At 31.9% G+C, this 12,332-nt stretch overlaps 2 protein-coding genes across 2 annotated transcripts; both read left to right on the top strand.

Moving 5' to 3' along the window:
* The first annotated feature begins 321 nt into the window (after nt 1–321).
* Nucleotides 322–4,112, top strand: LOC111466507 (pyruvate kinase, cytosolic isozyme). Its single transcript, XM_023111180.1, has 4 exons — nt 322–499; nt 779–1,088; nt 1,978–2,439; nt 2,911–4,112. Exons 2-4 carry the CDS (start codon nt 831–833, stop codon nt 3,721–3,723), a joined length of 1,533 nt encoding a protein of 510 aa, XP_022966948.1. The 5' UTR covers nt 322–499; nt 779–830; the 3' UTR covers nt 3,724–4,112.
* A 3,496-nt stretch (nt 4,113–7,608) lies between these two features.
* On the top strand, nt 7,609–11,449 carry LOC111466509 (alpha-galactosidase 1-like). Its single transcript, XM_023111182.1, has 15 exons — nt 7,609–7,900; nt 8,400–8,458; nt 8,544–8,600; nt 8,688–8,722; nt 8,817–8,920; nt 9,287–9,362; nt 9,462–9,520; nt 9,630–9,695; nt 9,796–9,879; nt 9,967–10,031; nt 10,120–10,202; nt 10,287–10,377; nt 10,840–10,889; nt 10,992–11,132; nt 11,208–11,449. The coding sequence occupies exons 1-15, from the start codon at nt 7,725–7,727 to the stop codon at nt 11,298–11,300; spliced, it is 1,239 nt and encodes a 412-aa protein (XP_022966950.1). The 5' UTR covers nt 7,609–7,724; the 3' UTR covers nt 11,301–11,449.
* Nucleotides 11,450–12,332: the final 883 nt, after the last annotated feature.

The raw sequence follows: 12,332 nt of genomic DNA, 5'->3' as shown, positions 1-12,332 counted from the left end.
AATAAAATAAATAATTTATTTGTTAAATTATTATTTTCCTCCTCCTAATTTCGCAATACTTTCAATAAAAATAAAATTAAAAAGAAAAATTATTTAAATAATTTTAAGTCGTGTAAATGAAATTTAAGTTTATTAAAAGATTTTTACATTTATTTTTTTAAATAATATATATATATATATATATATATAATTAATTAATTAAGAAAAATATTTTAAATTATTATATTATTTTTTAAAATTAATTAATTTAATTACGAAAGTTTCCATATTAAAACTCCATTGTTTAGGTCAAAGAATTTGATATTTGGACAAATATTCTTCGGCTATATGAATAAATAGTTTTACAGAGCGGTATTGGTAAAGAAGCACAAACGGTGGTAGCCGAAGCTTTGTGGTACTTTCTCCCAGCGCACAGAGCTCGAACAGTTCAAATTTATTGAGATTTGAGGAATAAGAAGAACAAGATTCCGAAGAATCATACGAGTTTGTAGTTCGAGAGGTAAATGAAGCTTTCTATCGATCGTTTTTTTGTTTTTTTTTTTGTTTTTTTTCTGTTTCTGTTCGTCTTTTGGATGTTGATTCTAATGTTTTGATGTTTCCCTGTTTTTTCTCCTCTTCCGAAATTTCTGTTCTTCGTGTTGTTTAACATCTCTGTTGTTCCTGTTCTTCGGATCTCATTCTATTACCTATTCTGGATTGATTTTTATTTTATTTTATTTTTGTTGTGTTTCTCTCTCTTTTTTCTTTTGGTTTGTTTGATTTCTGATTTGTTTAACAGAACCCTAGGGGAAGAGGAAGTAGATCAGTGTGAAAGAGAAAAATAGTTGCAGATGGCCAATATTGATATTGAGGGGATTCTTAAGGAACTTCCAAATGATGGGCGTATACCCAAAACGAAAATTGTTTGTACTCTGGGACCTGCTTCCCGATCGGTGGCTATGATTGAGAAGCTTCTCAAGGCTGGCATGAATGTTGCTCGTTTCAATTTCTCTCATGGTACTCATGAGTATCATCAAGAGACCTTGGACAACCTCAGGACCGCCATGCAGAATACTCAAATCCTTTGTGCTGTCATGCTTGATACCAAGGTCTGTCACTTTCTCCTGTTATGATCTTATCTTTAAACTGATTAGCCATGCAATTCTGTCAGGATCTGGTTACTTTATATTCTTGAAAATTATTCGTTGGTTCTGGCTTGGGTGATCTGAAATGGATGGAAGAACTAAGCAGGATCTGATTACTTAACTTGGATTATTGATTTTGGCATATGAAATATTCATGTTTTGTTGCATCTTAATCCAGTTGCTAGGTTAAAGAGCATTTCAAATGACACCTCGTTGAAATCAACAAATCCAATGGCACCATCTAAATTTAGGAGAACCCACATCTAAATACCATGATGAAACTTGGAGCCAATCTTGTATTTCATTTCCTTTTTCTGTCGCCTATATTCCAAAGAAGCACAATGTGGGTTCTATTTGAAATTTCTAAAATTTTTTAAGCCAATAAAATGCTGTTAACAAAAAGTATTCAATCTAGAACTTTTCATGAGAAATAGTTAGGCTTGTTACTTGATTTGAATCTGGTATATTTTGATTGATTATTATGAACTTGTACAAAGCCTTTAGTTATCTTACAACATTTCCGTAATCCTTTGCATGTCTAATGTGAAGATGCTGTCTATTTAGGTCAATTTTCCTGTTCATATGCCGTGTTTTTGCTACCTTTCATGCACAATTCTTACTACTGGGCTTCTTAAATCTCTATGCTAGTCCATGCATTGAAACCAGGAAATAATATATTGTACTGTTTATACTAATAGACTAGTATAAATATACTTCTAAAAGGAAGGGTCAGATAACTCACGCACTTGTGAAGAGTTCAAAACATCCTGACATACTGGCTTTACTCAATTTTGTGTTCTTTTAGCACTTCCAAACTGATTTTTTATGATGCTCCTCTTATTCATCATGGTAGGGACCGGAGATTCGGACTGGTTTCTTGAAGGATGGGAAACCAGTTCAACTGAAGGAAGGAGAGGAAGTCACCATAACTACGGATTATAGCATCAAGGGGGATGAGAAAATGATCTCAATGAGTTACCAGAAGCTGGCTGTGGACTTGAAACCAGGAAATAATATATTGTGCTCAGATGGCACCATCACCCTCACAGTCTTGTCTTGTGATACAGAAGCTGGGAAGGTGGTATGCCGTTGTGAAAACACTGCGATGTTGGGAGAAAGAAAGAATGTGAATCTTCCTGGTGTGGTTGTGGACCTTCCCACCCTAACAAAAAAGGATGAAGAGGATATTCTTGGTTGGGGTGTTCCCAACAGTATTGATATGATTGCTCTCTCATTTGTTCGCAAGGGTTCTGATCTAGTGAATGTCCGGAGGGTTCTGGGCCCCCATGCCAAGCATATAAAACTGATGTCAAAGGTATGTATTGTGCTTCCAGATCAGGGTTTTATTGCATGCGTTGCTTGACTGCAAATTGGTAATTACTTCAAGTTTGGATATACATTTTCATCAGGGAAATTAGCATTTCATGCCTAAAAGCAAGCATAATAGGAAAGCCTTGCTTTGTTTAATCACTTAAAAATCGTCTCTATTAATGAATGTCAGTTCATTCGAAGCTGTTTGGCGAGCCTTGCTTTGTTGATTTCTTCCTTTTGAAATCCTTGTTGTCATTGCTTCCATATATGTACATGGCATGTTCGAAGGTTTGAATTCTTAGTTGCGTTATTTGTAGGCTAGTTGGGTGGGTCCTGAGTTGTTACTCGTCTTCCAATAGTATTTTTTAGGATATACTTTTTATTTGGTCTGTTTCTTTAACAATAATGTTCATTTCCAATATCATTATATCTGTTGGATCAAATGGTAATTTCTCTTCTAATGTGAATACCCAAGGTTGAGAACCAGGAGGGAGTTATCAATTTTGATGAAATTTTGCGTGAGACTGATGCATTCATGGTTGCTCGAGGTGATCTTGGAATGGAAATTCCAGTCGAGAAGATCTTCTTGGCACAAAAAATGATGATTTACAAGTGTAATCTTGCTGGGAAACCTGTGGTTACAGCCACTCAGATGCTTGAATCAATGATCAAATCTCCACGGCCAACCCGTGCAGAAGCCACAGATGTCGCTAATGCTGTTCTTGATGGCACAGATTGTGTTATGCTTAGTGGTGAGAGTGCAGCTGGGGCTTATCCTGAAATTGCTGTGAAAACCATGGCACGTATTTGCATCGAAGCTGAGTCATCCTTGGACTATGGGGTCATTTTCAAGGAGATGATAAGGTCCACTCCACTTCCAATGAGCCCATTGGAAAGTCTTGCATCCTCAGCTGTTCGAACTGCTAACAAGGCAAAAGCAAAACTCATCGTCGTGTTGACTCGTGGTGGAACCACAGCCAAGTTGGTTGCTAAGTACAGACCAGCTGTCCCAATCCTCTCAGTCGTCGTTCCAGTTTTAACTACCGATTCTTTCGATTGGGCCTGCAGTGACGAATCCCCAGCCAGACACAGCCTGATCCACAGAGGTTTGATTCCTATACTGGCTGAAGGATCTGCAAAGGCCACTGATGCAGAATCCACTGAAGTGATACTAGAGGCTGCTCTGAAATCAGCCATAGGTAAGGGACTGTGCAAACCAGGTGACGCCATTGTCGCACTTCACCGTATCGGAGCTGCCTCGGTCATCAAGATATGCATTGTGAAATGAATCAAATAGACGACCGAATTCAGCAGCATCGGGCCCCGTGTTCAAGAAGTTGCCCAGGTGTCTTCCTTTACCTTTATTTATCCTTGCATTCAGATCTCAACCTATCATTTTGCTAATTATTATAAGCATAGTTATTAAGTATTTCTCCTAAACAGGGCTGAGCCGGTACTTTGTTTTTCCTGTTGTGTAAGGGGGTGGGTTATACACACCCCTTGATTTTCTTGGACTGCTGTCTGTGTAATTTTGAAGAGCTAAGAGTTTATGCTATTATTATTAAATCCAATCTTCTCATGTTAGGACGAATAAAGGATTGAATGGACTTTCATAGCTCTTTTGTTCTTGAAATTCCCAAATTTTTGTGTGTTTAGAACTATAAATCATTTGTACTATGTGTGACTATGGTTTATATCCATCCATTTTATTTTTGTTTTCCCCATTTCTGTTATTTTCAAGCTTTATATCTCTTTAGTTCCTTTGTGATTTTAGTATTTGGGTCCGTTTGTGCCCGTCTCGACCAATCTCACGAGACCGAAATACAGGATTTTATTACGTCCATACCGACCTTTTCTTGGCTCGTATGATTTTTATTATTTTTCGACCAGCCTTTTCTTGTATCAACTCTGATTTTGGTGTTAATCAGATTACACTCCTAATTCTTTCAGTATATTTCTTTCTAAAACTGTTTTGAATTCGCTAGATTAATAAAAATATTTCTAAATAACATTTAAAACTCTTTTATTTTTTATAATAAAAAAAAGTTTTAAAAAATTATTATTATTATAATCGTTATTTTGTCTATGGCTTTAAAAGGTGTTTAAAAAGGGTATTAATGATATCTTTTAAACAAATGATTTTTTAAAGTTAAAGAATATTATTGAAAATTTAAAAGATATTTTTAAAACTTTTTTTTTTTCAACGTTAAAAGAATATTATTGAAACATTTTTATAAGTATTTTTAAAATAAGCTTTTTATTTATTATTAATTTTTTTATAAAGGTGTGTGTTTTTTTTTAGAGTTTTAAAATTTTTTAATTTTAAAAATATTATTAAAATTAAAAGTATGAAAAGAAAAAGAAAAAGAAAAAGAAAAAAGGGTGGCGTTGAATTATGAGTGCCGAAAAGGAATAAAAATAAAATACTTTAAATTTATTTACATCAAATCAAACGAAATATCCCAAAGCTCCATATCACTTTTCATCATTGTTATTTTATTAAATCAATTTGTTTTTTCAAAATAATATCTATTTCATTTTTTTAAAATAATAATAAAAACCATTTATTTCACCATATATTTTCAAACCCAAAATATATATTTTTTTTCTTTCAAATTTTTATTTTTTTAATTACTTAAATTTGAATCTAAAAGAATTAATACATTTTTACTCATAAATTAAAAAATAATAATAATTCAAAATATTACATGTTATATTTTTAGTTTTCCAATACTATGATTGATTTCATAACCTTTTTTGGTTGACGTGGTGAGATTTGATCCATTCATTTTATTTTATATTATTTGTTTGCTATTGAGTTAAAAAATTATTTAATTATTTATTTATATTTTAATAAAAATATTCATTATTAATTAAGTAAAATACAACATAGAGTTGAAGACAAAAAGATTCCATCTCCTTAATTATAATATCAATCAATAAAAACAAAACATAAATTTCAAAATAATAATAAAAAAAACCCAACAAATTTGACCTAAAAAATGTATTAAAAATAACCCAATAAATTAATAAAAATATTCCCAAATTTTTATATAACATTTCAAAAATATTCTTAAACTTTCAAAAGTTTGAAGGGTACGTTCATCGTTAATTTTAGATGAGAACCGTCAGTACATTATTTAAAAAATACACGTGAAGTTTCAAAAGTTTTATTAATACTTTTAAACTTTTTTTGAACGTGAAGAATACCCTTACCCTCAGCATAGAATCACGTTTAAAAAATATCCATGAAACGTAACGTTAAAAATACCCTTACCTTCAACATAGCTCAACTCGTTAAGATGGACATCAAAAGTATAAGGGTATTAATGTTACTTTTGAAAGCTCACACGAGTATTTTTTAAACGTGACACTAACCGTTTCGTTCATATACTAATGGTAAGGGTATTTTTGAAAATTTTAAAAAGTTTAAGGGTATTAATGACATTTTCAAAAAGTTCAAACTTATTTTTTTAAACAAAATATTATTTTTATTTTTATTCTTGAATTTTTTTATTCCTAAAATTGAAGGGTATTATTGGAATATTTAAAAATTGAAAAGTATTTTATTTCAATTAAAAATAGAGAAAATATTTTTATTAATTTATTTTCTTAGATTAGAAATCAGCCCCCACTATTCCACAAACCAAACACTCCCAAACAAAAAGAGGAGGAGAAAAACAAGTTCGTGGATATGATTTTGATTGTAACCAAACAGCCTTGAAACTATTCTCCACTAATGGTAAAAAAAAAAAAGAGAGAGTAAATTTTTAGGGTAAAAAGGTAAAAAAAAAAAGATAGCATTTGAGAGTTGTTTTATTTCTATGTCAAATATGAATTTTGGAGGTCAATTTGAACATACATCATCCAATTAAAATGTTATTCCGAACTTATTAGAGTTAAAATAATTTTGATGGGTAAATTAATTTTTAAATAAGTTAAAATTTTGAGATTATCGGGTTTGTTACTAGTTTGACTTTTAAAATTTACGGTATTTTTTTTCTTTAAATTATTGAATGATAAATAATAATGGTATCCATTTTTAATTTAGAGATTTTGTTAGTAATTTAATTATTTTCACTTGATTTTTCCATTTTAAATATGAACGAAATCTTATCATAAAAAAAATTACCACATAATTTTCCTAAAATAATAATTTATTAATAGTCTAAAAAATCGTACTCGGTGATGGATCGAGCATAAGCCCCCTAGAAGGGAGCACTAGAGAGATCGAGAGCCACTTTGCACTCAGACCCTGTTTCACCATGAGACACTATCAATGAGTCGAGTTGTTTAGGGTAGACCTAGAAGCCTGCGAGCGTGGACCTTCCGAGAGCGGGTGGAAATTATACATTAATAATTTAAATAATTTTCTACCTACATTGTTTAATTAAAAGAAAATTCAAAATCTTAGCTCAATTAATTAAAATAAATATTAAAAACAAAACAGAGGTCAAATAAACCACACAAAATTCAAAGACATAATTTAAAATTTTTAACTTAGGAATTAAATTGATCAACATAATGATTAAAATTAAGAATTTGATTAGTCACAAATTGACATGAAATTAAACTTACAACCAATTATAAATTGACACGTGTCCAATTTTAATTGGAAGATATTAACAAATCCTAAAATTATAAAGCCACGTGTTTTCATTATGAATATTTTAACCAAATAATTAAAATTAAATTAGATAAGAAATTAAGGGGTTTTTTTTTTAAAGTTATTTTTTAAAAATTTTAAACGTATTTTTAAAACAAATTATTAATAATTTCCATTAATATATATATATATTAGAGTGTAAGGATATTATTAAAAAAAAAATTAAGATAAAAGAATATTTTTTTATTGAAGGCATGTGTATTAATTTAGCTTTATATATAATATATAATATATATAAATATATAAAACTAAATCAATATATATATATATATATATATATATATTTATATAATAAAAAAGAAATTATTATTTTTATTATTATTTTATTTTTTAATGATAAATTAAAGAGGGAAGAGTCGCATTCAAAGTGATAATGATTTGCAATGCCACTAAAGCAGAACGATCTGACTCTGCGATTCGATCCACACGGGAAGGGCAATTTCGGAATTTTAGAAACTAAAATCAGTCGGTCCATTCCATTGCATTACAGAAGTCACTATAAATACTGACACTCCCACTAAGTGGCTTATCCACGATCATTAGAATCAGAGCTTCAATTTCTACGCTGCGCATACTGACGAAGACGATATTCTCGGAGAGTGAGAGATCTTTGAAGTGTAGAAATGGAGCTCCGGAGTTACTGCGGAGGAGCGGCAATGGCGGTGTTTGTTTTAGTGTTTTCTTCTGTAATGGTGGTGAGTGTTTTGGCCACTTCCAGATTGGCTGAGATCTCCGCTGCTGGTGAGTTGCTGAGGCGGAATCTGCTTGCAAATGGCCTTGGAGTTACTCCTCCGATGGGGTGAGTGCTTTGATCTTTCGCAATCTGATCGGTTTTTTGTTTTTGTTTGTTGATGTATATTCTCTGTTTTTTATTCAGATGACGCTGGTTACTTGACTGAATTTGTATATTTTTTATGTTAATTTGTAGTTCTTTTCGAACCGATTAGATTTTCGACTTTTCGTCTCTCTGTTTCAAACTTTTGATTATTATCCCGTGGAAATGTTAGGTAAAGAGTGTTCTGGGAGATTTTCTTAATTTTGCTATTTTGTTATATTCGGAAGACTAGGAGAAAGGTTTGACGTATTTGGCACATACTTCTCTAATTATCTTATTCTTCTCTGTATTTGTCCTTTTCGTTCTGTTAGCGAGATGAGCTTGGTCTCTCTCTCTCTCTCTCTGTCTTTCTTTTTGGATTAATTAAGATCATTTGTAATATCCGATTGGAGGAAATGGAATAAAGAACATTGTTGATGAAACTGTTCTTATTTTAATTTGAAAATTCCTTGTTGTTGGACAGATGGAATAGCTGGAATCATTTTGCATGCAATATCAATGAAAACATGATTAAAGATACTGGTAAATTTCATCATCCAATATCTCTCTTACTTCAGCTCTCAAAACACTAAATAATAATTAATAACAAAAAGCCCTGGTTCAACAGCTGATGCTTTGGTCTCCACTGGGCTTTCGAAGCTTGGATATGAATATGTCAATATCGGTATGGGCCGATCTCTTCTCTCTTTCTCTTATAGTTCTAGTTCAAGATTCTAAAGGTAACCTCTAAATGATATTTGACTTTTCTTAGATGATTGCTGGGCTGAGATAGCTCGTGACGATAAGGTAATTTTGTTACATTCTTTTTTCTTGAGATTGCACGAGAACTGTTTGATTTTATGTCTCTGGGAGTTCTGACTTCTTTTTAATATGATTTAAGGGTAATCTGGTGCCGAAGAAATCGACGTTTCCATCTGGCATGAAGGCTCTTGCAGATTATGTTCACGCCAAGGGTCTTAAGCTTGGAATCTATTCTGATGCTGGGTAACGATAATTTTCAACTGCATAATCTATATTTTATTTTTACATTTCAAGTCTTAATTTATCTTCTATGTTTATGTACATATTTTTTCTACTTTACTGTTTATTAGGGGCAAGACTATGCAAAGTAGATAGGTTTTACATATTTAGCTTATTGAATTAATATATGGGATAATTCCAACTCTACTGTATCTTAGAGACATTAATGCACATGAAAGATAATTGAAAATTTCTGAAAGTTAATAGGGAAAAAGAGGACTATTTTAGTATAGATTTTCATTTTTAGCGTTTTCAAATTTCTTTGCATATTCTCTTTGTGTAAAGTCGATCTTCCATATTCACGCATTAAATTATCATGCATATGTGCAGGTATTTTACTTGCAGTAAAACCATGCCCGGCTCTCTTGGTCATGAGGAACAAGACGCTAAAACCTTTGCTTCATGGGTATGAACAACAGGGAATACTCCCTACCAAGTTTTTCAAATCATAGCATACTATGTTCACTTCTTGAAGTTTGTTGATGAACATTACTTTATTTGGCAGGGGATTGACTATTTGAAGTATGATAATTGCAACAATGGTAACATTAAGCCAACCGTTAGGTAATGCAATTGTTACAATCATAAATCAATCAGTTCACTTTTTTTTTCGTTTGGCCATTGTTGGAGTGTGAAGGGTGAAGCAGCCTGTTGAATATCTTTTCTTTTTCAGATATCCGGTCATGACTCGAGCGCTGATGAAGGCCGGGCGACCCATCTTCTTCTCTCTTTGTGAATGGTATAGCTAATCCTACTTATCCCCAACTCAGTATGGTCATATGAAACTCTTTCTTTTCTATTCTCATTTATGACAATTCCTCTCTTGCTTTGATCTGCAGGGGAGACTTGCACCCTGCATTGTGGGGTGATAAGTTAGGAAACAGCTGGAGAACTACCAACGACATTAACGATTCATGGGAAAGGTATCGATTCAAAGAAGGTTTTGCTTAGTTTCTTATATTTTAGCATCTGAATCTGAAGGATTAAAGCATTGGAGATTGCATTTGCAGTATGATTTCTAGAGCAGACCTTAATGAACCATATGCCGATTTCGCACGGCCTGGTGGCTGGAACGGTAGTGTATTCGACATATCAGACCAAATCGTTTCTAGTAGAATATCTTTGGAATATTTTGATCAATCATTCTTTCAAACTGTTATCAGATCCTGATATGCTTGAGGTGGGAAATGGAGGGATGACTAAAGATGAGTACATTGTCCACTTTAGTCTTTGGGCCATTTCCAAGGTATTGGGCTGCAGAAACTTAAATGTTCTTGAAGATTGAAAATGACCTGGTTGTTAATATAGTTCTTGTGGGGTGGTGTTGCAGGCTCCCCTTCTTCTTGGTTGTGATTTGAGGAATCTAACAAAAGAAACAAAGGAGATCATTACAAACACGGAAGTCATTGCAGTTAACCAAGGTATAAAATATATCTGGTATGGTTGGGGATATTTAGTATTCCGTTACTGTTTAGTATAGGTATCATATTTCACCATTTATTATAGGCAAATATCGAATATCGTGTATCTATTTATTGCTCTCTCTATTTCCTTTGTAATTTATTTGATTTTGTAAATGATTATAAATAAAGAGCTTTCACTCCCATTTAGGTGGGTTGGTTTTAACAAATATTCTCATGATATCAGAGCCCCTTCGGTTTAGCAACCCCGATCCTTTTTTCTCCATGACTTTTAAATCCCCTCCTCATCTTCTTCCTTTCAACACTCTAATCCATATGATCACCATCAAACTTTTCTCATCCATTTAGGTGCGGTGGTTTATTTTCAAAATACGTATGAATGATCATTACACTTTCTCGGGTCATCCATGGTATTGCTCGCTTCTCAATCTCATCAACTTTGCTTGATAATTCCTGAAACAGATCCCCTCGGTATCCAGGCCAAGAAGGTCAGAAGCGAAGGCGACCTAGAGGTGAAGTTCTAACACACACTCCTACCATTATCATATCATCATCGTTTTTGTTGTAGTAGAACAAAGAAGAGCTAAACATTCATTTGTTTACTGTTATTCCAGGTCTGGGCAGGACCTCTCTCTGACTACCGAGTAGCACTCGTGTTGCTGAACCGTGGCCCATGGCGCAGTTCGATCACCGCCCAATGGGACGACATCGGAATCCCTCCAAACAGTAACGTTCAAGCAAGAGATCTTTGGGAGGTAATTTTCTAGCACCCCCAAACAACATCATTCATGTATCCACAAAAATCTCTGATTGTGTATGAAATTTTGCAGCACACTACCTTGAAGACTATTTTTGTAGCGAATTTGACAGCCACTGTGAATTCTCATGCCTGCAAACTCTATATTTTGAAGCCAATTTCTTGAGGTTAAAGACATGGTTGGCCTGGCAGAAATAAGGTTTTAAGCTGATTTATGGAACATTTTTATGAACATCTTTGTTCAATGCTTTGTTTTTTTAAAGCTGGGCTGTAAGTTTGAGGAAAAAAAAAAAATAAAAGGTTAGCTTTTAAGTCTCGGAGTTCGGTAGTCCAATTTTCATTAATGTTTACTTTAAACCAACTAAATTCTAAAAATAAAAATAAGAAAAAATATTCTATTGTACAAAAATAATGTAAAAAATCATGAATTTTTTCGATCTAAAAAATATTTTTAAATACTTTTAAAGTTTAAAAAGTTAGTTTGAGATGAAAATAGAAGAACTTTTTTTAATTAAAAAAATATTTAAAAAAAAGACATTAATTTTTTAAATTTACATTAAATGTTTGTAGATAATCTATAAGGTGTGGTTCTACTGAAACAAAGTTGCTATCAAATGTATGACGTAAACTCTTTGTTTGGAGAGATTCATTTAAAAATAATTTTATAACAAGATAAATATTCAAAGCAAATTAAAATAAATAAAAAAATATATAAAAAATAACAATGACCTATACTTGCAAAATAAATGCAACTACCCTAGTTCTACGATCTTTAATCGACACCGCAACCGTAAAATAGAAGAGTAACACAATGCTCGAATATTTTAAAGAATACTAATGAAATATAAACACATGTAATATGAATCAGACCTATAAACAATGAACGTCGACATAAATAATTTATGTCAATGTAAATAATTAAATCAGCATAAATTTAAAAATTAAGATAAATTAAAAAAATCATAAACTAAATTTATAATTTTCTCGGGTTTTGATTTGTCTTTTAGATAACGTATCTTGTTGATAGGAAGGGAATGTAATTTCAAGCTTCAAAATTAATATTTTATAAATTTAAATTTTATATTTTCAATAATTAAAATTCAACATTATTTTTTTTTTAAAAAATAACGCAAACATATTTCAAAATTTATAGAGAAAACCAATCAATAATAATAATTTTTTAAAAATTAATAATAAA

The sequence above is a fragment of the Cucurbita maxima genome, unplaced genomic scaffold (genome assembly GCF_002738345.1).
Source record: "Cucurbita maxima cultivar Rimu unplaced genomic scaffold, Cmax_1.0 Cma_Scf00031, whole genome shotgun sequence".
In the NCBI taxonomy this organism is placed as follows: Eukaryota; Viridiplantae; Streptophyta; class Magnoliopsida; order Cucurbitales; family Cucurbitaceae; genus Cucurbita; species Cucurbita maxima.
The sequence above is the reverse complement of the archived record's forward strand: the minus strand, read 5'-3'. Positions and strand labels throughout refer to the sequence as shown.

Bases quoted from the DNA above. Each gene is read 5' to 3' on its own strand.
- LOC111466507 (XM_023111180.1), top strand. From the start codon at position 831: ATGGCCAATATTGATATTGAGGGGATTCTTAAGGAACTTCCAAATGAT. The intron at 1,089-1,977 runs GTCTGTCACTTT...TCATCATGGTAG, and splicing joins CTGTCATGCTTGATACCAAG to GGACCGGAGATTCGGACTGG. The intron at 2,440-2,910 runs GTATGTATTGTG...TGAATACCCAAG, and splicing joins ATATAAAACTGATGTCAAAG to GTTGAGAACCAGGAGGGAGT.
- LOC111466509 (XM_023111182.1), top strand. From the start codon at position 7,725: ATGGAGCTCCGGAGTTACTGCGGAGGAGCGGCAATGGCGGTGTTTGTT. The intron at 8,723-8,816 runs GTAATTTTGTTA...ATATGATTTAAG, and splicing joins AGATAGCTCGTGACGATAAG to GGTAATCTGGTGCCGAAGAA. The intron at 9,880-9,966 runs GTATCGATTCAA...TTGCATTTGCAG, and splicing joins ATTAACGATTCATGGGAAAG to TATGATTTCTAGAGCAGACC.